The sequence below is a fragment of the Anabrus simplex genome, chromosome 3 (assembly GCF_040414725.1).
Source record: "Anabrus simplex isolate iqAnaSimp1 chromosome 3, ASM4041472v1, whole genome shotgun sequence".
Taxonomy (NCBI): Eukaryota; Metazoa; Arthropoda; class Insecta; order Orthoptera; family Tettigoniidae; genus Anabrus; species Anabrus simplex.
Window position 1 is genome coordinate 19,868,250 of NC_090267.1, and position 24,667 is coordinate 19,892,916.

General features: G+C 37.5%; 1 protein-coding gene across 1 annotated transcript in view; it reads left to right on the forward strand.

Annotated features, from left to right (window-relative positions):
- The window catches only part of LOC137498991 (uncharacterized), a 155,349-nt gene that overhangs the window by 54,276 nt on the left and 76,406 nt on the right, over positions 1-24,667 (forward strand). The window contains exon 3 of the mRNA XM_068226975.1: positions 6,517-6,639. Coding sequence (XP_068083076.1) covers positions 6,517-6,639 — 123 coding nt within the window. The remainder of the gene's footprint in view (positions 1-6,516; positions 6,640-24,667) is intronic.

The following is a 24,667-nucleotide window of genomic DNA, read 5'->3' on the forward strand; positions in this document are numbered from 1 at the left end:
CTCTTACCGATTTCTCACAGACAACTGTCCTGAATTCTGATCTTGAACAGAGCCCTTAGCCTGCAATCTCCTTCCCCTTAAAACATTAGATCAATTCCTGGCCAGGTCAGGGATTTTTACCTGGACCTGAGGGCTGGTTTGAGGTCTACTCAGCCTATGTGATTTGAATTGAGGAGCTATTTGGCGGTGAGATAGCAGCCCTGATCTAAAAGCCAAGAATAACGGCCGAGGGGATTCATCGTGCTGATAACACGGCACTTCGTAATCTGCAGGCCTTCGGGCTGAGCAGCGGTTGCTTGGTAGGCCAAGGCCCATGAAGGGCTGTAGTGCTATGAGGTTTGGTTTTTTATGTTATCATTAATGTTTCTTTAGAAATTATATTTTCAGGTGTTCCTTTGTTTTGTACTAGAGAAGGAGAAGTGCTCTGTCCCAGATCTACCTGTGTGTTGAGTGGTGTCTGACTTTTCAACACTGTGTAGAGGATATTGATGGAAGCAGAAGCATCTAACCAATTCCAGGCTTTGATATAGATTTTTATCAATAGAACACTATATCAAAGCCTTGTTACCAGATCCCTTCTGTACATATGATAGGTGATTAAGCTTAGCATATTAGGCTTGTTAAACATTGGCTCAGTACATACTGTATCTTTGTACATGTGCTGGACTTACGATTCTGTGACTCAATCAAGAAGGTAAGAAGGTAAAAATCAGTTACAAAGATAATAGTTTTGATTAACTTAAAAAGCCAAACATACAATTTCCTGAGCAGATATTCTTACCCTTGAAACATACCTTAGCTGTAGGCTTCATTATGAACCCATTGTTCACATTACTGCAAGTGAATACAGATTTACCGAGCAAGTGGCATGGTCTGCAACACGAGGAGCCAGTGTGCTTCGTTCAAAAATGACTCTGTTAGTGTTTTGAGTTCTCTGGTCTTGAATTGAAAGCTGTTTAGTTAGTTTCAATTCTGTGTAACTTTCTTATGCTGTATTACTATGATTTTCCTTATGTGTGACACATCTTCCCCACCTGACGGCAGCAATTCCAATTTGACAGATAATTCCTTCTCATCACTGTTGTAGTAATTCTCGGGGGATTTCTGTCTACGGTTTTCAAAGAAGGTAAAAATGGATGCTGTACTTTATAAGGTTGCATTTTTTAAGCTATCATCCTATTTTCTCACTATTTAAGCAATTTCTATGTTGTTGCCTGCATGTACTTGCTAGTTGTCTGCTTTTTCAAGTTTTGGAGTATTGTAAGCCTAGTTGGAATTTGATTTCAATGCTTATTTAAAATATCCTCAGTTATTTTTGTTGTGTTTTGCAACATCACTGTAAATAATACGTAGGCACAGTAATATGGCATATGAAATATTAATAGTAACGTGAGATGTGGCAGTTAATAACAAATAGTGGTAGAGAAATAAACACAGGACAGAATGAATTAAAATAGTAATGTGGTTGTTTAAAAAAAATTGTGACGCCTCACCGAGCACTGAGACGGCAAGATAAAATTAATACACCATACAAATACACTGACAGTGACACCGAGAAAGAAAGTGAACAATAAATTGTAACACAGTGTCACAAGACCCAAAGCAGTAAACAAATAAAGAACAGAAGTGGAATGGTACATACAAGGTGAAGCAATAGGAACCATTTTACCTCAAAGGGGTAAATACGTGGAAGACAAGCTCATGCATGGATCATTGCAAATGTAACCTTAAGTGAAGATTATCAGTAAGTCAATTTTCCGTTAATTTTAGAGAATAGTTCAGAACCGTTATTATGAAAGCATAACACCTAGTTTTGAAATAGTAAAATTTAATAAACAACAGTATATCAGTATAGAAATAGGAAACCAACAAGCTTAAATAATATTTAAAAAAATTTAATATCCCAAATAGAAGAAGAAAGGAAATGGTTGTTTTAACAATACAAGGATAACTGATAGAGATAAATGTAGAGAAATGAAACTAATATTTCAGTACGGTATTAACAGTAAGTGCAGTTTCCAGGGAGCAGAGACCTAGAAGGAAAAGTCATCAAAAAATTATTCACATGAAAATCAATAGCACAATGGGAATCAGATAGAGCCCATACCAAATTTGCAATTACGTTAGAAGTGAAGAATTAATTAACTGAAAAATTCCGGACAGCAAGGTGAATTTAAATATAATTGAACTGCAAATGAGGAGTAAGTATTTGCATGACCAAATGTCAAGTAAGGTAGAGTAAATTTCACCACCAACACCTTAAGACTCAGTTCAAGTCAATAAGGAATAAATCCTTAATGAAATAAATTTCTAATTGTAATTTGACAGAGTGAGATAAATGAAAGACATCATCAAGCATCCAGTGAAGTAGTAAATATTCCCACGACCAAACGTGAAAGTAAGGTGGAGTAGATATCATCACCTTAAGACCAGGGTCAAGTCCGTAATGCTAACCTTGAAATCCGAGACTGATTCCATGTGCAGCACCCATTTCTCGTTCTTTATAACACAGCATTTCATGAGAAACGGCTTATCTGACGTTGCATAAAGAAATCATGTATTTAAGCAGATCCTCCTCTACTTACGGAAACTTTCTGCTTTTTGATCCGTGAAATGCTATAAGACTTGTTGGTCACTGGAAGTGCACTTCTGTTAACATGGTAGAGCATGTTGCATTCAGGCACTGAATACTAGCGGTCCGCTGCCCCATTCCTGTATGTTTCGGCGTAACTGATCACCCCGAGGTTATATGATGCAGTATTAGGTTGACTAGCAAACAATTTTGAGATCACAGGGAACTCATGTCCTGTACCTGAAACACTCATAAAATATGTTTGTATCAGACTGGAATAGAGCGTCACTAATCACTTCTGGGCTGATTCTCTCACTGAACTAGTGCAGTGGGATTTCCTGCTGGCAAATAACAGCACGTTTCCCTGTATTTGGAATGTCCGCTTTCGCAATAGGAAGGCTGCTACTTGAGTAGTTGACATCTTCATTTTCAAACGCATCTAGAGCTGCGTGATGGACCCAAAAATATTGGGATGCATAAATTATGCAAGAGCGTTAATTATGCGAGAAAGTACGGTAGATAGAAGGAATTTAAAACATACAGGAATAATAACTAGACGTTGGAAAAATACCAACGGATACCGAAAAAGAAATGGTAAAGAACAAAATGATAGCCTTCGTAACAGAAGGACAGAGACAAGATTAGTGACCACAGGGAGTGAATGAAACCGAAACAAGGAAGTATAATAGGATTTAGGAAGAAAGTCAGTAATGAACTAATGGTAAATATTTGCTCCCTGTGACTAGCAAGTATGACGATAATACATGAGTAAAAGGAGAAGTAGAGAAGCCATATTTTGAACTGAAAAATATTAACACAGAAGGTCAATTTACCATCAAAGAAAAAACTAGAAGGCAGAAGAAGGTAATATAAAAGGGACTTAACAAAACATTTCTCCCAAAGGGGATGGGAACCGGGAAGATCCCTGGTAAATATAGAGACTTACATCATCGCATGTGTATACCATGAAAACCAGACAAAGACTGCAAAATGGCGTCCAATCTCCCGCTAGATGAAACAATTTGATTAGTAAGTACATTAAAATCTTAAATTACTTTCCCATGGGAACTTATAATTATTGCTTAAACCGCTTGAAATTTGGGAGAGGGGGGGATAAGTTGGGGGGATTTTAGTGATGTGGTGTGTAAAAAGGTACTTAAATTACAATTCACATGTATGGTAATATTAACAAATTTATTCTAATTGACCATATTAAAAAAATCTTAAAACATCTGTAATTGGGTACTTTTTGTAAAAACACAAGGTGGCCTGATCTTGCTCATGTTAAAGTCGATATGTATAGCGGTCTTCAAGTTTCTAATTGATTGTCTGTTGTGTTGATTATCTTCCTTTAATGTTGCTTTTTATTTTTAGTTCCAGGTTGTGTTGAACTGTTAATTTACAATGGTCCTATGGTGACTGTAGGAACTGTTCCAAGGGGGCAGAGTATAAACATCATTCCATAAAGAGCATGAGGCAAGCTGCCCGTTATTTGACGCAACTTAATAGAGAAGTTAGATTTTTTTTTTTTTTTTTTTTTTTTTTTTTTTTTTTTTTTTTTTTTTGCTGATTAGTATGATAACATTTTTCCTGGCCATGGAAATGGTATTTGTTATCCCTTGTGATAGGTGCTAGATTTCCAACTAAGGGTAAGAGAGAGTTGTGTGATATTGGGAAAAAGACCTTGAAATCCAGAACTTCACACGATAAATTGTAACTCGGGGGGTAAGCCGTTAGCTTCAGGAATCTACAGTTTTGCTTGCTGCTTAGCAGCAAGATTCCTGAACAACACAGCAAGCCTGTTTGTGCTTGCGTTTTGCATTCCATTCAGATATTAGGAATTTATATTGTTTTGAGTGGTACAGTGAAGGGTAGCGAATATTTGTCATCTGTTTGCCTACATCTGGATTAGGAACATAATCGTATGAAGTTCATTAGTGTGGTGCATATTTGTCTTATGACACCCCTGTTATGGATTCTGAAAAAATTGTGAAAATCCTTTGAAAATCTTTACTAATGAAGACAAAATTAAAAACCATCATAAAGTGGACTGGCATCCTCATCTTTAAGCGCACAGAGGTGTCGTGAATATTGAAACTCGCACCTTCGAGTTTCGACTCCATTGAATCAAAGTTTTGTCTATTCAAAGCGGCGCCCAAAGTCGCAGTGGCGTATGGTCAAGGTCGAGTGCAACATCCAATTAATTGTCTAAGAGTGTGACCAGAAAATAATGTTTAATAACCTACTGGTCAAAAATAACAGGCTTCTACTATCATGTGTTTTAGAAACAGTGTAATCTGCAATAATACTTGACATTTTCATGGGCCCCCATGCAAATGTTTTCATATTTGTTGTGTGGTATTTCTTTTTTTATACCTTTTAATATTCTCCTCTCATGTTTAGTGGTGGTGGTTACAGTTTTTTCTGTAACTGCGGATACACAATGTAAAATGCCATCCTATTGGAAAATATCGAATGTAGTGTTTCCATATTCCGGTTGAATAGTTGTATATTCAATAGTACGTTTTCTCGCTTAACATGTTCTTTTCCCGTGTCCACTGCAGAAACATCTTTACAACATTTTACTGTATTCAGGTGAATACGGTATGTTGTAAAAAGGGTAAAACTGTCTTTTGTAGTTATTAACCACATGTTTCTTCTCATAGCGGTGGATGTTCACATGTTGTATAGTACCTCTGCCTGGGGTGTGGGAATGTGTAAGCATGTTACCAAGGAAATTTAAGAGTTTGAAACTATATCTGAACCATTATTTCAGTATAGCTGTTTCATCAAGACATCATGGCTTGAGGAAGTTGTCTTATTCAGTAGCTGTTGTTACACAGTACGATAGATATTCGCAAATAAGTTTTAACCTACACGAGAATAAAATGTTACTTACGATGGAAAACTGATCCTATGTTGCTCAGGCGGCAACGCTTTGGCCTCTCACCGCTGGGTTCCGTTGTTCATATCCCTATCACTCTATGCAAGATTTGCCCCGGACAAAGCGGAGGTGGGACAGTTTTTCCCTGGGTACTCCGGTTTTTTCTTGTCGTCTTTCATTCCAGTATCATTTCATTTTATTGGTTAGTCATTAATGATTGGCCCAGAGGAGTGCAACAGGCTTTGTAAACCAGCACATATTCTATCTTCACAGCTAGATGGGGCTTCATTTAATATTCATTCACTGGCCGAGTTGGCTGTGCGATTAGGGGCACACGGCTTTGAGCTTGCATCTGGCAGATAGTGGGTTTGAACCCCACAGTTGGCAGCCCTGGAAGTGGTTTTCCGTGGTTTCCCATTTTCACACCAGGCAAATGCTAGGGCTGTACCTTAATTAAGGCCACGGCCGCTTCCTTCCGAGTCCTAGCCTTTTCCTCTCCCAATTGTTGCCATAAGACCTATTTGTGTTGGTGCGAAGTAAAGCAAACAGCAAAAAAGAAACAATCTTCATTCATTTGTTCATTCTTTCCAATTTTTGGCCCATTCAGATGATGGGAAACAGCTTCTGTATCATCATTTTTGTTTTGGAAATTTGGCAGAATTTTCACCTGCACATTCAAAGATTAGTTAATAATAAAATCTTTGTAACTACGAAGGGACCGTGTGATACAGCACAGACTGGCAACTCTAGCACTTGACAGTCAATAGGAACTTAGCAGGCAATCATTTTCAGTAACACATAACAAATATGTCTTATTCCTTCTTATGAATACCAGATGATACTATTTGCATTCTTACATTTAATAATGTGTTATGCAGGAATGTTATTTGAGCATAGAAATATGAATATCCTGTTCTTGGAACACAATGTAAGGAATGTTCAATTTGTGGATTGTTATGATTTCTGTTTACACATTTAATATCACAGCCATGGATTTGTTCTCATTCATATTACAGCATCATTATCTGAAATACTCTATTATATTTTCATTCCTCTTTAGGATTCACCCATAAATAACGCTGGTGGTAATGACAGTTCTGTAAAGGTTGAGCCTCAGACTTCAATTGTTCCAAAGACAGAGAATGATGCATTAGCCCCTGGCTTTGAAGATGATGTTACAATGGTAAGTTCAGTTACAACAAGGAATCTACCATCAGTTTCTTTCTTGATTCTCAAAGGAAATTTATTTTCCTGCACATTTATTTTACATTGTTGAATGCACTTGTGAATGGTCAGCTCTTGCATTGTTGTAGTGATAAGGTAGTTAAAAACATATTGAAGTTGTGTAATTCTGTGTGTGTGCAATCCATTTAGTGCTATTTATATATTGGTGTTTAGTGCTTATTGGTAAAAATTGGGAGTGGTGATATTTATTTAAATTTTATGTCAAGTAGTTCAGATGATGTTCAGTAGATTATGTTTTCTGGGTTAGGTAGGCTAGCTAGGTGTACTTTGTTTCAAATTTAGGTTTAGAAAATAAGTTAAGTAATAATATTAACTTTAAAAATATATATGTATCTGTAGGTTCATTGCTATAATACAAAGGCAGATTATCAAAAGGAGTTTTAACTTCCATGGCTTTCACATTCAAGCAGACAATAGACCCGATATTTTGTATAGATATCCATCCAAACTGTCATGAAGGTAATAATTTATTCAATTAAATAACACAATATGCTTGTAAACTTAGATTTTTTTTAAAGAAGTTAACGAGAATACACAGTATTTCACTGGAGAATCACTCGAAAGTCTTTGGATTATTGACGATTGTTTTCTGCATTCCAATGAGATCAAAAAAATAAATATAAAAGAATCAGCAGATAACTGTATTCCAATAATTTGTAGTTTTAAATCCCCGGCATACTTTGTACTCTGCACTTTCGTTTATTCATTGAGTAAAAGTTAACAAGTTAATCAAATTCCTTTATCCCAATAATATTGCAGTCCAAGTCCCCAGCGTAGTTTTGACAGAAATTATTGTAGACAGCCTCTTAGTTTTCAGCATTTAAGGACACTTTTGTTCTCCATCCTGCATAACAGGGAAAATAATAGTAATCCACCAGTTATAAAAATCATAGACCTATAGTGTTAACACATTTAAGTTGAGAATTGTGTTATAGATGTATTAGATAGATAGTAGATAGATAGTATCTTGCCCTCTATATTCGTGTGTGTCTTTGTATGTGTATCTTTCATGTGTGTCTATTAGAGTGTAGTAGGACAAATAATAATCTGTCTACGCATTTATCTTTGTTGATAATCTTTGAGTATTGCTTGCAGCTTTCAGACTTGCAGTTTTTATTTCTGTTTGTGCTTAGTAATAACATATTGTAATTAGGATACTTCTGAACATAGTTAAAAATTATTGTAGTGTATTGTAGTATCTTATCAGGCATTAGCATGCTTATTCTAATATTGTCAAATATTTGTGTAATATAGTAGTAGTGATTATAAAAACCCTCTAACTAGTATTCTGTTGTAGTAATTCAGATAGGCTTAACTGCAGTTTAGAATTGTGTATTCCTTATGGTGTTCAGTAATTAACAACAGCTTTTTCCTGTTAAGGTGCTGTAGGGAAGAAACGTATTACGACTAGGTAGTATTGTAGTATATTAATTACGGGGCCAATGACCTTCGATGTTAAGCCCCTTTAAACAACAAGCATCATCATCAGTATATTGATGACCATATTGTTGTGTGATTCATGTGTACTATCCTAGACTGTATTTCTTTCCTTTCATTTTTTATGCACAGAATAAGTTATCTTAATTTTCCTTTTTCTTTGATTTTTTCATAAAGAATGGCTAAGGAGTGCAAGTGTAGGAACTATAAATGTGGCCAGGCATCAAGGGGTATGAGGGACAAGTTGGAGAGTTTAAAAGAGATAATTAGAATTCTCTCAGAAGACAGGACAGAATGTAGGCCTCCCTGAAACAATGCACAGGATGCAGTAGATGTGAAAGAGGGACGGAAAAGAAAGGGGGGAATTGTAGAAGACTGGTGGTCTAATGTTTTAAGGGGAAGGAGATTGCAGGCTATGAGCTCTTTTTAGGATCAAAATTCAGGAAAGGTGTCTGTCAGAAATCTGTATGTCACTGCAGGTAGAACAACAGAGGGAAGATGAGGAGCAGGGAATTGTTGCTGAGAAGTGTGGAAATAGGTGGAAGGGAAAAGGTAGGAAAAGGAAGCATGGAGTAGAATATAGGAAAAGACAGGTGGAACACGATCTTGGGATGGAGAAAAGGGAGGTAGAAGTAGCTTCTGCTGGTGTCAGGAAAAATAGGGCTGACTAGCATGGGAGGGGATCAGATGAGATTGGTAGCGTTGAGGCTCTTGTCATGTGGGATTCCATTGTTAGACATGTGGGTTAAGTGTGTTGAGGAATGGGAACCAGAGCAGAGTGTTACCTGGGAATGAGGTTGAGGCAGATGTTTAGGAAAGTATAAGAGCAGTAGGAGGGAAAGGAGAAGGTGGTAGTGTTTCACGTTGGTACCAACAATGTAAGGCAAGCAGGTATAAATTCCAACATCGTTGGGGATTTGTGGGATTTGGTAAATGCAGCACGGGTGAAGTTTAAGGAAGCATAGATTGTTATTAGTGGAATACTGTGTAGGAGGGATACTGACTGGAAGGTGATTGGGGATTTAAATAAGACTATGGAATGGATAGGTGGAAAACTGGTAGTGAGATTTTTAGATCCTAATGGCTGGGTAAGAGATAGGGATCTGTGCTCAGATGGCCTTCACCTAAACTGCAGTGGTACGTATAAGTTAGGATTTTTGTTTAGAAATTTTGTAGAGAGAGACATTCAGGGAAACAGGGTGGTCTTGGGAGCGGTAATAAGGGTCCAAAGATCTGAAAGTTGAGTAGGGGTGACATAAAAATGTTAAAGTTGAACTGTAGAAGTGTAAAGAAAGGAATAGAATTAAGTAATGTAATAGATAGCCTAAATACTTACCAGATATTGTAATAAGAGTTGAATCATGGCTGCGAAATGATATAATGGATGCAGAAATTTTCTTACAGAACTGGAGTGTGTTTCATAGAGATAGGATAGGAATGGTAGGAGGGGAAGTATTCATTCTGGTGAAAAAAGAATTTGTAAGCTACAAAAAATTTAAAGATGAGAAATATGAAATTCGAGGCGAGCGGTTCATGTCTAAGGATATTAGGCATCTTGGTGTCTTTGGGGTGTACAGATCAGGAAAGGGTAGCGCTGGCACGGATTGATAAGATAATCAGCTATGTGGGAAATGGTATGGTAGTGAATGTGATTGTTGCAGGTGATGTCAGTTTATCAAATGTCAATTGGGAAGGTAAAGCAAATGACAGGCCAACAAATGGCAAATAAGTTAATATCGGATGGTCATTAGATTCAGGAAGTGAAGGAATTAACTAGAGGGAAGAATATTTTGGACTTGGTGCTGATAAAACCAGATGAGCTCTATAGAGAAACCGAAGTAATAGATGGCATTAGTAATCACAAAGCTGTTTTTGTCGTAGTTAGAAATAAATGTGATAGCAAATAAGGTCTTGAAAGTAGGACTATTAGGCAGTACCATATGACTGATGAAACAGGCATAAGGGAGTTTTTAAAAAGTAACTATGATCGCTGGAAAATAAAAATGTAAACAGACTCTGGGATAGGTTTAAAGCAATTGTTGAGGAATGTGAAAATAGGTTTGTACCTTTAAAGGTGGTAAGGAATGGTAAAGATCCACTATAACAGGGAAGTAAAGAGTCTAAGAAGGAGGTGCAGGTTGGAATGAAATAGTGTTAGAAATGGTTATGGAAGTAAGGAGAAATTGAAGGAACTTACTAGGAAATTGAATCGAACAAAGACGTCAGCTAAGGATAACATGATGGCAAGCATAATTGGCAGTCATACAAATAAAATAAAAATGGAAGGCAAAAACAGGTTCTAAGAAGGACATTCCAGGAATCATTAATGGGCAAGCAGAGTGTGTATGTGAGGATCTTCAAAAGGCAGAAGTATTCAGTCAGCAGTATGTAAAGATTGTTGATTACAGGGATAATGTCCAGTTAGAGGAGTTGGCTAATACTAAAGAAGAATCAAAATTTAATTATGATAACAATGATATTTACAATAAGATACAAAAGCGGAAAACCACAAAATGGCTGGATAAGATTTCGGAGGATACACTAAAGGCAGTTGGTTGGGATATAGTGCCATATCTGAAGTACTTTTTTGATTATTGTTTGCATGAAGGAGCTATACCAAATGAATGAAGAGTTGCTGTAGTAGCCCCTGTGTATAAAGGAAAGGTAGTTATACATAAAACTGAAAATTACAGGCCAGTCAGTTTCGTATTCATAGCATGTAAACTTTTGGAAAGCATTCTTTCTGATTACATTAGACATGTTTGCAGAATTAATAACTGGTTTGATAGAAGGCAGTTTGGGTTTGGGAGAGGTTATTCCACTGAAGCTCAACTTATAGGATTCCAGCAGGATATAGCAGATGTCTTGGATTCAGGAGGTCAAATGAACTGTATTTTGACTGACCTGTCTAAGACATTTGATAGGGTAGACCATGGGAGACTACTGGGAAAATTAGTGCAATAGGACTAGACAAAAGAGTGACTGAATGGGTGGCTGTATTCCTAGAATATACATCTCAGAGAATTGGAGTAGACGAAGTTTTCTCCGACCATGTAATAATTAAGAGACAAATACTCAAGGCAGTATTAGTGGACCTTTCTGTTTTTATATATTTAAGTGATATGAGTAAAGGAGTGGAATTAGAGATAAGGCTTTTTGGGGATGATGTTATTTTGAATAGAGTAATAAATAAGTTATGAAATTGTGAGCTTACCGAGCTCGATAGCTGCAGTCGCTTAAGTGCGGCCAGTATCCAGCATTCGGGAGATAGTGGGTCGAACCCCACTGTCGGCAGCACTGAAGATGGTTTTCCATGGTTTCCCATTTTCACACCAGGCAAATGCTGGGGCTGTACCTTAACTAAGGCCACAGACGCTTCCTTCCCATTCCTAGGCCTTTCCTGTCCCATCGTCGCCATAAGACTTTAAGGCTGCAACATCTGAAGAACAAAAAAGAGATAATTTCACCGTTAGGTACTCAAATTCTTTATTGGATTAGAGGTAATAAAATTTGTGCACTTAAAATACATGACAGGCTATACAGGCTTACCTCTGTGTCGGTGCGGCGTAAAACAAATAGCAGCAGCAGATTGTAAAAAACTTCAAAATGACTTCACTAATGTTGTGAGATGTTCAGTAGATAATGGTATGATGATAAACGGGAATTGAAAGTCAGGTTGTGAGTTTCACAAATAGGGAAATTCCTTTCAGCTTTAAGTACTGCATTGATGGGGCAAAAGTTCCTTGTGTAAGTACCTAGGTGTTAATATAAGGACAGGTCTGCATTGCATTAATCACATAAATATAAGTAAGGGGTACAGATCTCTGCACATGGTTATGAGCACGGCCCGGAATTTGATAACCTAAAAATGTTTAAAAAGTGGCCTATAAGATGACTGCAAAATATCCCATAAAATGACCCAAAAACTGAAAAGAAAAAAAACCCCTAAAAATTTGGATTAATCTGGCATAACATGATCACACAAGAAATGTTAACAGGCTACATCATTGTATGTTGAAATGGTTTCAATAGGTTGCTAATATAATTTAATTATTAACAAATTATTGGCACAGAAATATTGGTTATTATTTCGGTCTGTTGTTTGGCACTCCAAGTTCTATGTTCTTTTCTTCAAGGTAAAAAGCACTTCATGCATGGTATATGGAACTTTAAGGCTGCAACATCTGAAAAACAAAAAAGAGATAATTTCACCGTTAGGTACTCAAATTCTTTATTGGATTAGAGGTAATAAAATTTGTGCACTTAAAATACATGACAGGCTATACAGGCTTACCTCCCTCTGTGTTACAGTAGATGACTGTGACCATTCGTAGATTATCACAGGAAAAAGAATGACAGTTGTCAACCAGCTCATTTTTGTACTTTGAAAAGCTCCCTTCAGTGTGTACGGATGCTATAGGAGCATACTTCATGTGCACAAAATCAATGGATGGAAGTTGTTCTTCAATGACAATAATGCTGAAATCTTCACCTGTCAAAATCCAACAGATGGAGCACAAAACATTAAAACTTGATTTCTTGTCAAGACCACATTTCAGTTTGTCTGACACTGCCATACCAGAATCACCATAATTACATTTTAATTCATCTGTGGCTGTTCTGACTAAATTGATCATTTTTTTTCTAGAGCCACGCCTCTCTCCTCTAGACATGTAATAATTGATGAGAAGGAACTGAAATTTGCTCTTATGTACACTAGTTTTCCCTCCATTTGCATATCCGGAAGCATTTCTTGAGCCAACTGATTGGCCTGGGCATCTTGTACGTCGAAGGAATCTATTACATGATTCACTGTCTGAAAGTGGTCACAATAGTAAATACAGATGTTGATCCACATCCTCCACCATGTGATGCAAGGTTGCGGTAGTAATAGGATGTCAAGTGCTCGGGATCTGAAAAGTTCCCAGCGTGAAGGAGCCTTTGTAAATACCTTCTTAGTTAGGGTGTTACAGTACATTGAGGCGAAGTCTGAGTTCAGTGACAGAGTTCAGGTTTAAGATCAATATAATTGACTACAATAGTGATAATAATAATAACAACAATGAAACACTATTGTGTGCAGTGGAAAACAAAGCCCAGAAGGATCTGGGACATAAAAGGGTGGTAGCAATGTATACTATTAAAGGAAAAGATCAGTTCGACAGCGATAACAACTACCTTTACTTCAATAAATATATGTGTACATTACCAACCAGCGGGGTACAAAAGAATAACATAAATAATTCGAAAGGGAATTTGAGACAATTTTCACAATCGATGTTTAGTGAAAATAGTTTAAATATTTGATTCAGATCCCTAGATGTATAAAGACTAATGCCAAAAATCGTTCACAAAGAATAATCTACCAAGAGAATGTATTTTAAATAAAGGTGGAATAAAGAGCAAGAAAGTTTAAGTGAACAAATGTCCCTGTTCAAAGAGATTGACAGTGACATTAATTAAGATAGTTAGACAACGGAAGCTAAATTGTTATAAGAGTCTATCATAAATATGAGCAAGATACGGGGTAGAGGCAGGACGGGAATGAGGGAGACTGAGAGACACGGCCAATAAGAAGAATGTTCTGATTAGATGAATAGGATGTACCCTACAAGACTTTTCATAAAAAAGCTCATGCCAGAATTTTACGCCAAATGACGATAACTGCCAATGAGTTGAACCAATTGTACTTATATTTGATATGCCTTTTCAATGTAAATGAATTGTAAATAATTTTTAAATATCTGACTTCATTGAATAATTTACGCATCTGATGTTTTTACCTGTATTTCTCGTCAAAAATGTGTGTTAATTACGTGAAAAAATATAGTAAATAAAATTCAGAAATTATCTGAAAAAGGAAACGTATAACAAGACAGTGAACCTCAAAAAGAGTGTTACAAGGGAGGTTACATTCTTGAAGGAATGTCGTCAGTTCTATCAAATCACAAACTTCATTTTTAATAACATATGAAATGATTCATTTTATTGATAAGTGTAAAACCATTTATGTTGAAGCATTTGTCCACTTTTACAGTAATTGCTGGCATTGTATCTGGCGTTCAATGCTTCTTCCAAGGCTTTCATTGCTTCTGTTCTCAAGAACACATTCGAGGACTACTCTGTCCAGGTCTTAAAAACCGCTATCCTTTGGACTATGAAATACCTTCCACAATGTACTGGCATATTTTAATGTTTCCTTCATCTTTTCTAATGTCAAAAATAAGTTTCTGTAGCAATGCAAGTTTGCGAGCACCTTCTGTTGTTCCTATCCGAAAAAAGTTGTTACTGTTAGTTTCAAGTTTGCATCGTAACTGCCACACATTGATTTATGTAATAGCAAAGCTACAGTAGCACTCTTCTCAACGTGAACACCCAACAAAAAAAACACACACACACACGCACGCACGAATGCACGCATGCACGCACGCACGCACACACACTCTCTCTCTCTCTCTCTCTCTCTCTCTCTCTCTCTCTCTCTCTCTCTCTCTCTCTCTCTCTCTGCTTCCATTTCTGGCAGAAAGCAGATACAGGAAGGCACGCCACAGGCTTACGCTACATACTTCTGATTAAATGGGTGATCGAGATAGTTAACGTACCTAATCAAACAGTACAGAACTCTGCCAAAATATTTATGATCCTGGAGTGGAATCTAACAGATTTATTAACATTTATGCAACTTCATTGAAGAACACGATATTTTGTTCCAATGATTGGCGGCAAATGAATATCAGTTCCAGCTGTTATTTTGTTGAAGTAAATCGCCTCATGAATAACAGATACCGTCAAACGGGACGATTTCGGACACAGAGGTGGTTTCGGACAGTATGGTAGATTTGCCGTATTTTGTCGCATAGCAATGAGCCGCCGTGGTTTGCACTTCCGCGCACGTTTTAATTTGACCTTGAGGTTATGTTTCCCACGTTCTGTGCTTTTTATTATGAATCGATTTCATACTTTGGAAAAATTCCCGTGTGCACTGGCATTGTTTAAAGTTCATGCATTATAATTAAGTGGATACTTTCGATTGTCGCGGTCGGAAGGAACACATTATAATTATGGTTCTTAGTGAGATCAACTGACTGAAGTGTTGATAAACGATTGCTGTGGAATTTTGGTGCGATTTGGTGAAGAATAGTGTTTTACGCACATTTTACTGAAAATTGAAAGCAGTCTGGGTGATTTCGGACAATGCCTGGAAATTATCAGAGGCAGAAAGAAGCTGCTTCGAGGGGTAATTCCAAACCAGAATTATTAGAAAAAGTCGTACGTGTTATTAAAAGTGGCAAGTTGTCTTATAGGAAAGCATTTGATTTCTATGGTATGCCTTGGTCCACCCTACAAAATAAAGTGCGGAATGTACATCCAAAAAATGGGAAGCTAACCAATGCTAAATGAGGAAGAAGGAAATGCTCAAGGAAGCTTGTCACCCTCCAACCATACTCCAACCCAGCACAACCTGCTACTTCCCGCCGCCGCCGCAAATAAAATGTTCTTTTTGGGAAGTTGATTTTTGGCCGTGATTTCCGCTGAGATGAAAGCAGTGCAGAAACAAGTGATGGCGCTCGCAGCAGCAGTGAAAAAGAATGCGATGAAGCACACAATGAATGTAATGACTTCCTGGTGTTGCAAGAAGAGGCTTTCCTTGTTGCAGATTATAAATACAAGTTGAGGAACAAAGAGCATACAGGCAGTATTTTGGCCTGGCCTGAAATATTCGTTCAAGGGATGTGGATGTCAAATACTTGCTCCCATATAAAAACAGCAGAAAAGTGTTTGTGTTCCCTAACATGCCTGCTGAAGATACAATAGCTAAAGAACAAATTTTGAAAATATTTCCAGTCCAAGTTGAGAAGAGAGGAATGTTTATTTTCAAAGAAAATGTATTTTAGATTTATAGGCTATGGCAGCTACATGTTCATTGTATCAACCTTTTTTTGCTCTGAGATTTGTATCGTTTGTAAAAAAAAATTAAGATTTCTCAGTAGGATCTCTGTACAGTTTATAACTATTAATATTTCAATTTAGACCAGAAAACTTTACATTTACCTTGTCAGAAAAAAAAAGGATGTATCAGTAACACATTACATTTATCACCACAATGATTTTAACTAGCTAGTCATATTTTGGACACCCTCAGAACCCTTTAAATATCACAAAACTAAAGCAAAAAGAACAAAGAATTGAAATAAAGGACTTTTTATGACCGAAATCACTTAATACGCTTTGAAACCTCGGACAGCGGTTTAAAATGCATGTGTGTCCGAAATCACCCTGAAGTACGGGGTGAATTCAGACATAACTTTATGTTTTCTCAGGAAAACCTGCGTTGGCGTATATTTTTCGTTTGTAGGGTATGGCATTAATTGGATATATTCCTCATTATTAGGATGATAAACAATACAATTTAAGAGTCCCTTCATGAGTTAAAACGAAAATAACCTCAAAACCGTCCGAAATCAACCCGTTTGATGGTACAGAAAAAGTATTAACTTGTAGATGTGGTATGGGCTTTTGGGCTGATGGATTGTCGAGAAAACAAAGTGGACCTCTTTATGTTTCACCGAGAATTTCAAGGGTAATGGTTACACCAATTTACAGATCTCTGCATCCCAGAGGGACAACTAAGCTAAGCTGACAGAAAGAAGTAGTGAAGGCCTACCTGGCTTACATTCACAACGCCACAGACAGAACTGCCATGGTACTACACAAGCATGATCCATAAACCGTGTTTGGCACCATCACTAAAACTGCTCATAGTTTAGGTAAACACAAGGATAAATTGTCCCCACTATTACACCCTGGGGTGTACAAAATTTCCCGTACTTGTGTCAAGGTATACATTAGCCAAGAATCCCGGTCCATTGACATTCGCATTACAGAGCACCAAAAAAAATCCATCTCAACCCGCCAGAGAAGTCAGCAATAGCTAAGCATGCCCTATCGTTGGGTCATGATGTCGTGTTCCAAGATGTTCGAGCTCTTACCCACACTAAACACTACAGGTCTAGGATTATATGGGAAGCTATGGAAATTGCAAGTAACTAATCACATCTTTTAATCCATACTGAAAGTCTGTTTAATTACAACAAACAATGTTTTGTGATAAACCACCTGTTCGATACATCAAAATGTTATTACATTTAGAGTTTCCTCATTAATACGAAGTCACATGTGGGACATGTTTTGCACCTTTATAGATCATCATCAGCCAATCTAGAATCTCAAAGGCTGGTTTATGTTCGTAACTAATCCTGGCTCAGTCCGGTGGTATTTGAAGGTGCTCAAATACGTCAGCCTCATGTTGGTAGATTTACTGGCACGTAAAAGAACTCCTGCGGGACTAAATTCTGGCACATAGGCATCTCCGAAAACCGTAAAAGAGTAGTTAGTGGGACGTAAAGCAAGCAACATTATTATTATTATTATTATTAAAAACTAGCAAGATACCCGTGCTTCGCTACGGTATTATATTGAAATTTATAATTGAATTCTTATTGTTTTAGATATATAATCTGCCGAAATTCGCGATCTGACTCGTTTCTTGCGAGAATCCACCAAAATTCCCGATCTGACTCGTTTTCTATTAGATTATGGCACGTTTCCTCCCATTTTTCAATCTTCCTTTCCAGCAATCCATTTCATACTTCCCGGGCTAGGCTCAGGTATTCCTCCTGGTCAGTTGGGTCCGTAAATCTTTGCCATCTCTTCCTATAATCATTTTTAATATGGATAAAATCCTTCAGAAGATACGGCGTGGTGTCATATTGGGTGCCTTGGCGGCACTGAACCCACGACTGGACTTCATTCTTAGTCATTACCCATCCAGGAGCCGTTTCTAGCGCGGTCCGCACATTTGACGACGGTTCGGTACATTCTTCTTCTTCTTCTTCTTCTTCTTCTTCTTATTATTATTATTATTATTATGTGTTGCTGGAATGAATGATGACAGGGAAAACGGGAGTATCCGGAGAAAAACCTGTTCCGCCTCCGTTTTGTCCAGCACGAATGTCACATGGAGTGACCGGGATTTGAACCACGGAACCCAGCTGTGAGAGGCCGGCGCGCTGCCGCCTGAGCAACGGAGGATCCTTGTAAGTACATTAAGGACAGTAAAATCAATTGGTCTCACCTCCTTTTACACCCCACCGCCGTTAAGTTTATTTACAGCCAATCTCCCCCACCGCCAACAAAAACACTTAAAAGAAGGCGTGTTTTTTTAAGTTTAAAGGAGATTCCAAACACCAATGTTCACGTCTATTACCTCCAGTTTTGAGATATATGTATCCCCATAAAAATAATTCACTTTTTTCACTTCATTTCACACTGCTCCCCCCTCCCCCTAAGTGAATGTTCCCGCAAGAAATACTTATTTGTTTAATAGTAAAGGATCTTCTAAATACCAATTATTGCGACTTTAACTTCTTAAGTTTTTGATTTATGTGTCCACATGAAAGGAATTCAACTCCTTTACACTCCCGCCCCCAAAAATGGTTTCCCACCAAAACACGTTTTTCTTTGTTTTTAAAGGAGATCCAAATACGAATTTTCACGTCTGTAACAACTTTAGTTTTTATTAGATGTATGTATTCTCATACAATTAAGTCAATTAATTTTTCAATTCTTTCAGCCCCCCCCCACTTCATTGGATTTTCCGAGAACACGTGTTTCTTTACTTTTAAAGCAGATTGCAAATATCAAATTTCACGTCTGTAACATCTTCATTTTTGAGATATCAGTAGCCTAATTAAAAGGATTCAACACCATTTTCAGTCACTTTTACCCCCCCCTCCACCCAAGTGGTATTTCCGAAAACTAAAAATACACGTTTCTTTATGTTTAATAGAGATAAAAAATACCATTTTTCACTTCTGTAACATGTTAAGTTCTTTTAGATATACTGTAAAAATTCTCATTTTAAAATGTCACCCCTTTTGAGTTCCCCTTCAGTGGAGTTTCCAAAAACAAATCACCTATGTTTCTTTACATTTACAGGAGATTCCAAACACCCACTTTTTACGTCTGTAACATTTTAAGTTTCCAAGATATTCTGTAGATATAGTCTTTCAAAAAATTCACCCCAATTTGTCACTCCTACTTAACCGCCATTAATTGGATTTTCCAAAAACTAAAAAAATATGTGTTTCTTTATTTTTAAAGGAGATCCCTTATACAAATTTTCAGTTCTGTAATATCTTCCGTTTCTGAGATATATGTATCCCCACTAAAAGTATTCAACCCATTTTTCATCCTTTTACACCCCCCCCTATTGGGATTTACAGGAAACAAAAAAAATACGCGTTTCTTTATTTTTAGAGGAGATTCTAACTACCAATTGTTACATCTGTAAATTTTAAACTTTTAAGATGTAGACACACTCATTTCAAAAAATCAACCCCCTTTTCACCCCCCAATATTTGGATTTTCCAAAAACGAAAAAATATGTGTTGCTTTACTTTTAAAGTAGATCCCAAATACCAATTTTCAGGTCTGTAATATCTTCAGGTTCTGAAATATAAGTAGCCTCATTAAAGGCATTCAACCCATTATTCACCCTTTTACAGCCTTCCTATTGGGATTTTCCGAAAACAAAAAAAATACGTGTTTCTTTATTTTTAAAGGAGATTATAAATACCAATTTTCACATCTGTAAACTTTTAAAATTTTCATATGTAGATACACTCATTTTAAAAATTCACACCCCTTTCCCCCCCCAATTACTTGGATTTTCCAAAAACGAAAAATACCTGTTTCTTTATTATTTTTAAGTAGATCTCAAATACCAATTTTCAGGTCTGTAATATCTTCAGGTTCTGAAATATAATTAGCCTCATTAAAGGTATTTAACATATTTTCACCCTTTTCCACCCTTCCTATTGGGATTTTCCGAAAAGAAAAATATACGTGTTTCTTTATTTTTAAAGGAGATTCTAAGTACTAATTTTTACATTTATAAACTTTAAAAGTTTCGTGATATGTATAGATACTCTAATTTTAGAAATCACCCTCTTCTCACCCCCCATTAATTGGATTTTCCAAAAACAAAAAAATACGTGGTTCTTTATTATTAAAGGAGATACAAAACACCAATTTTCAGGTCTGTGATATCTTCAGTTTCTGAGATATAAGTATCCTCATTAAATGCATTCAACCCCTTTTCACCCCTTTCCTCCTTTCCTATTAGGATTTTCCGAAAACAAAAAAATTAGTGTTTCTTTATTTTTAATGAAGATTCTAAATACCAATTTTTACATCTGTAAACTTTCAACGTTTTGAGATATAGATACACTGATTTTAAAAATTCACCCCCCTTTTCACCCTCCCATTTACTGTATTTACCAAAAACAAAAAATACGTGTTTCTTTATTTTTAAAAGAGATCAAAAGTACCAATTTTCAGGTCTGTAAAACCTTTAGTTTCTGAGACATAAGTACCGGTATCCTGATTAAAGGCATTCAACCCCTTTTCACCCTTTTTTGCCCCTCCTATTGGGATTTTCTGAAAACAAAAAAATACGTGTTTCCTTATTTTTAATGAAGAGTCTAAATACCAATTTTTACATTTGTAAACTTTAAAAGTTTTGAGATAAGGATACACTCATTTTAAAATTTAACCCCCCTTTTCAACCCCTTAGCGACGGAATATCAAAAAATCCTCTCTTAGCGAGCACCTACATCTTAATATGAATGTATATCCAAAATTTCATTTCATTATGTCCAGTAGTTTTGGCTCGGCGATAATGAATCAGTCAGTCAGTCAGGACAAGTTATTTTATATATATAGATATGGTAGAATAAGTTTGCTCTCAAATATTTGCATACAGTTATTATGTCTAAAATCTTGAGGAATGACTTGTGATTCAGTCTTAAGAATTAATAATTAGGGTATAGTTATTTGAAATTTGAAAATGACATTGAGCTGAATTTTTATGTTATCCTTTGAGGATAAGAGTCTATAAATTTCTGAGATCTCGTCACATTGATAATTGGAACATGTGACGTTCGAAGGGCATACTATTCTTCTTTTATCGATTTTGGCCAGCTGTGGACTACGTAAATAACTCCTCATGATTTAAACTTTCTTTGGCGCCAGTACTCCTTCATCCTCCTGCTTGCTGCTTCTTTTCTTTCAGCCGTCCATTGTTGTTTCTTCTTGGTCGCTGTTTCTGGCTCTAGGAAACCCTTAAATGAGTGTAGCTTTTTTCTGAAGGTGGTTCTATTGCAGATGTCTTGTTGTGTGATGTTTATTTCTTGCAAATCCTTCTTCGTGTTAACAAACCATTTTTCATAAGAGCTGCCTTTCCTATTGGGCTTATTGAAGTGGTTAAAGATATTCTTGGCAAGTCTGTCATCAGGCATTCTTGAAATATGTCCAAAAAATTTAACTCTTCGCTTTCGAATGACATCTGAAATCCTACTGCATGTTTTATATATTTCTTTGTTACTGCGTAATCGATATGTGTCAGTACATTTCTTTGGACCGAGGGCGTACTATATTTTTTTACACTTTATTTTTTCCTACCCAAATGAGGTACATTACACATCAGTTGTTACGTCCACCTTCTCAACATGATCTCCTTGTAACTGTATCCACTTTTGCCATCGATATGTCAGTCTCTCCAGACCTTCCTGAAACCATTATTCTGGAGTGCTGTGTACCCATGCATTGACAGCTGTGTCCAGTTCTGCAAATTCCACAAAATGGCAACCATGCAGAGGTTTCTTCATGTTCCCGAACAGGTGATAATCACTTGATGCAAAGTCGGGAGAGTATGGTGGGTGTGCCAGCACCTTGAATCCCATTTGATCAATGGCTGAGGTCTCTCTGCTAGTGTGGGGCCGGGCATTGTCATGTTGCAGAAGCACAGCTTTAGCCCATTTTCCTAGCCGCTTAGTTTGAATGGCACGACATATGCGCTTAAGGGTTGCCACATATGCTGCATTGTTAATCATGCCCCAAAATTCCAGCCAGTCAATGAGGATGATGCCCTTTGTGTCCCAGAACTCTGTTGCCATTCGCTTGCCAACTGATGTCAGTGTTCGACAATTCTTTGGTGGTGGACTGCCCTTATGGTTCATTGCATCGATTGTTTCGTTTGTGGCTCATGGTAATGGAGCTATGTCTCATCACCAGTCAGAAGCCTAGCCACGAAGTCAGCTGAATCTTGATCATGGTGTTGCAAAAGTTATGTGCACAACTCCACACGCCTCTGCTTTTCGTCTGCAGACAAGAGTCTAGACACCCATGTGTATGACACCTTCCCCAACTGTAAGTGGCTCTGTACAATCCGCTGCAGGGTCTTTGGGCTAATTTCTGTGGCTGCATCCATTTCCATAAGTGTCATGCATTTGTTTCCCTGTTGGCCTGTTCGATCCAGACAAAGTTGGGTGGTGTCGACTCTGTCATATTCCTTCCAGAACTAGTTCACTTTTCCACCGATTTCCGCCCTGTTTTCCAACCTTGCACACAGTTGTAAACTGTCTTCAGTGATGGCGCATCTTCTCCACAGACTACCAGCAGGTGCCGATGAATTTTGGCAGTGGTCATGCCTTCTTTCCATAGGAACCAAGTCGTATAGCGCTGTCCCTGACGATTGCTTTCCATATTGTTTGCACCTACGCTGACAGTGTTGTTATGAAATGGCTATGGCGAGTGCATTCATTGGCCCCTGTGCATGTGCTGCTACCAAACTCTGGAACAAGACACTAGTTACATGTCAGCACCCTTCAAAAGTGAAATTTGAACCATACACAGACATAAAAAAATAGCATAAAACAATTTAGTACACCCATCGTATATAATTTATTAAATCTAGTACATGTGAATAGAACAGGAATGTGGCTTGTTTACAGGTCTCCTTCTAAGAACTTATACCGTAATTTATTGCCCAATTGTAGCCGCTGAAAGCACAAACATTTCATACAGTGTCGGTCAACCTCATACCCATAGTTCCAGCCATAGTAAAGGCCAGTGACAGCAATGCTAATGCTGAGTAAATTGAAAGGTTTATAGACAACAGCTCCATGGACATTGGTGGTGATTATGATCATATTGAAGAAGTGATTTCAAGTGAAAGTGACAATTCATCTGATATGAGTTACTGTGAAATCATAGCTGATGACCCGCATGCGAAAGCAAAACATAGTGACTGGGTGTGGGTTAATAGTAGTGATAACCAACACTTAACAGGCTCCCCAGGAGTGTTAGGAAAACTGAGATATAAATTTTTACATAATTCTGTATTGGTGTTGTCTGCAGTTTTGGAGTTTATGAACCCGTTGTTTTGTAATGTGCGGGAAACAAACATTTATACTACAGAACAATTATCAGACCCAAATGGGAAGAAAAAGAATAGCTGATGACAAGTGGTATGATGTAAATGAGGATGAAATTAAGGCCTACTTGGCCTCTGCATTCTGACGTTCCAGGTTCATAAGCCTCGCATCAAATTGCATTGGAGCAATGATAAATATATTGAGACCCCAAAAAGTGTGAAGTGCCTTTACAAATACCCAAATGTTTTAGGATATGCCGCACAGCATATTCGTTCTGACATCATTGATGGCAAGTAAAATAATATTTTAAATCCTTTACTGAAAACTGTGCATTCAAATTCTGGTTGCTCTTCCCTTTATGGCATTTATTTCAGAGCGTAGTGGAGTAGTTCTGATGGGGTTGGCTTACTCATGTTATGGGGCGATTTAAATCTGTTTCTAACCAAGCGAGCAGGACAATTAATCCTGAAGCGATTCAGTTAAGCACAGTAGCAAGGAACAGTAACATTTCCGAAGGTTTCTTGGAAATATCTCTGAAGCATATTTTTAAATGAAATGTGTCATTGAGCCATTATGGCTCGAGGAGTACCTCTCATTCGGATGGTGAATTTCACCCGTCCTTCTTCAGCAGCCATTGAAACTCAGTACAATATATTCACATATAACACGTACACTGAGTGGCCAAAAGTCATGAGAAGGGGTGTCCCGTTAGAAAATATGCCGTGTATGACCCCTGAGCATTGTGGATAACTATGGAGTAGTCCAGCAGTCTGTCACAGACACCAGTGTCGTGAGAATAGAAACCTGTCGCGAGTTAACTGACTTTTAACATGGGATGGTCAATGGCGCACAGCACATGGGTCATAGTGTTGCCAGGATTACACACGATTTCGGGTTTCCGAGGTCAACAGTGTTGAGGGTGGATCTTCAATATCGCAAAGAAAATGTTATCACCCACATAATCCATTACCGGTGCACAGAAAGACCACAGATGTGTAACCAATGGGCATCCCGTTGCCTCTGCAGAACCATACTGGGTGCTTGATGGGCTACTGAGAGTCAGATCACCGCCCAGTTGAATGTTGGGAGTCAGGAACCTATTTCTACCAGGACTTAAAGGAGGCAACTGCACCTCATAGGCTTCACCAGCTGATGACCAACTCGTGTCTATTTCCTGACACCTCCACACAGAGCCCAGTGAAGTGCATGGGCCTGCGAACATCGGCAGTAGACCATGGAATAGTGGTAGCA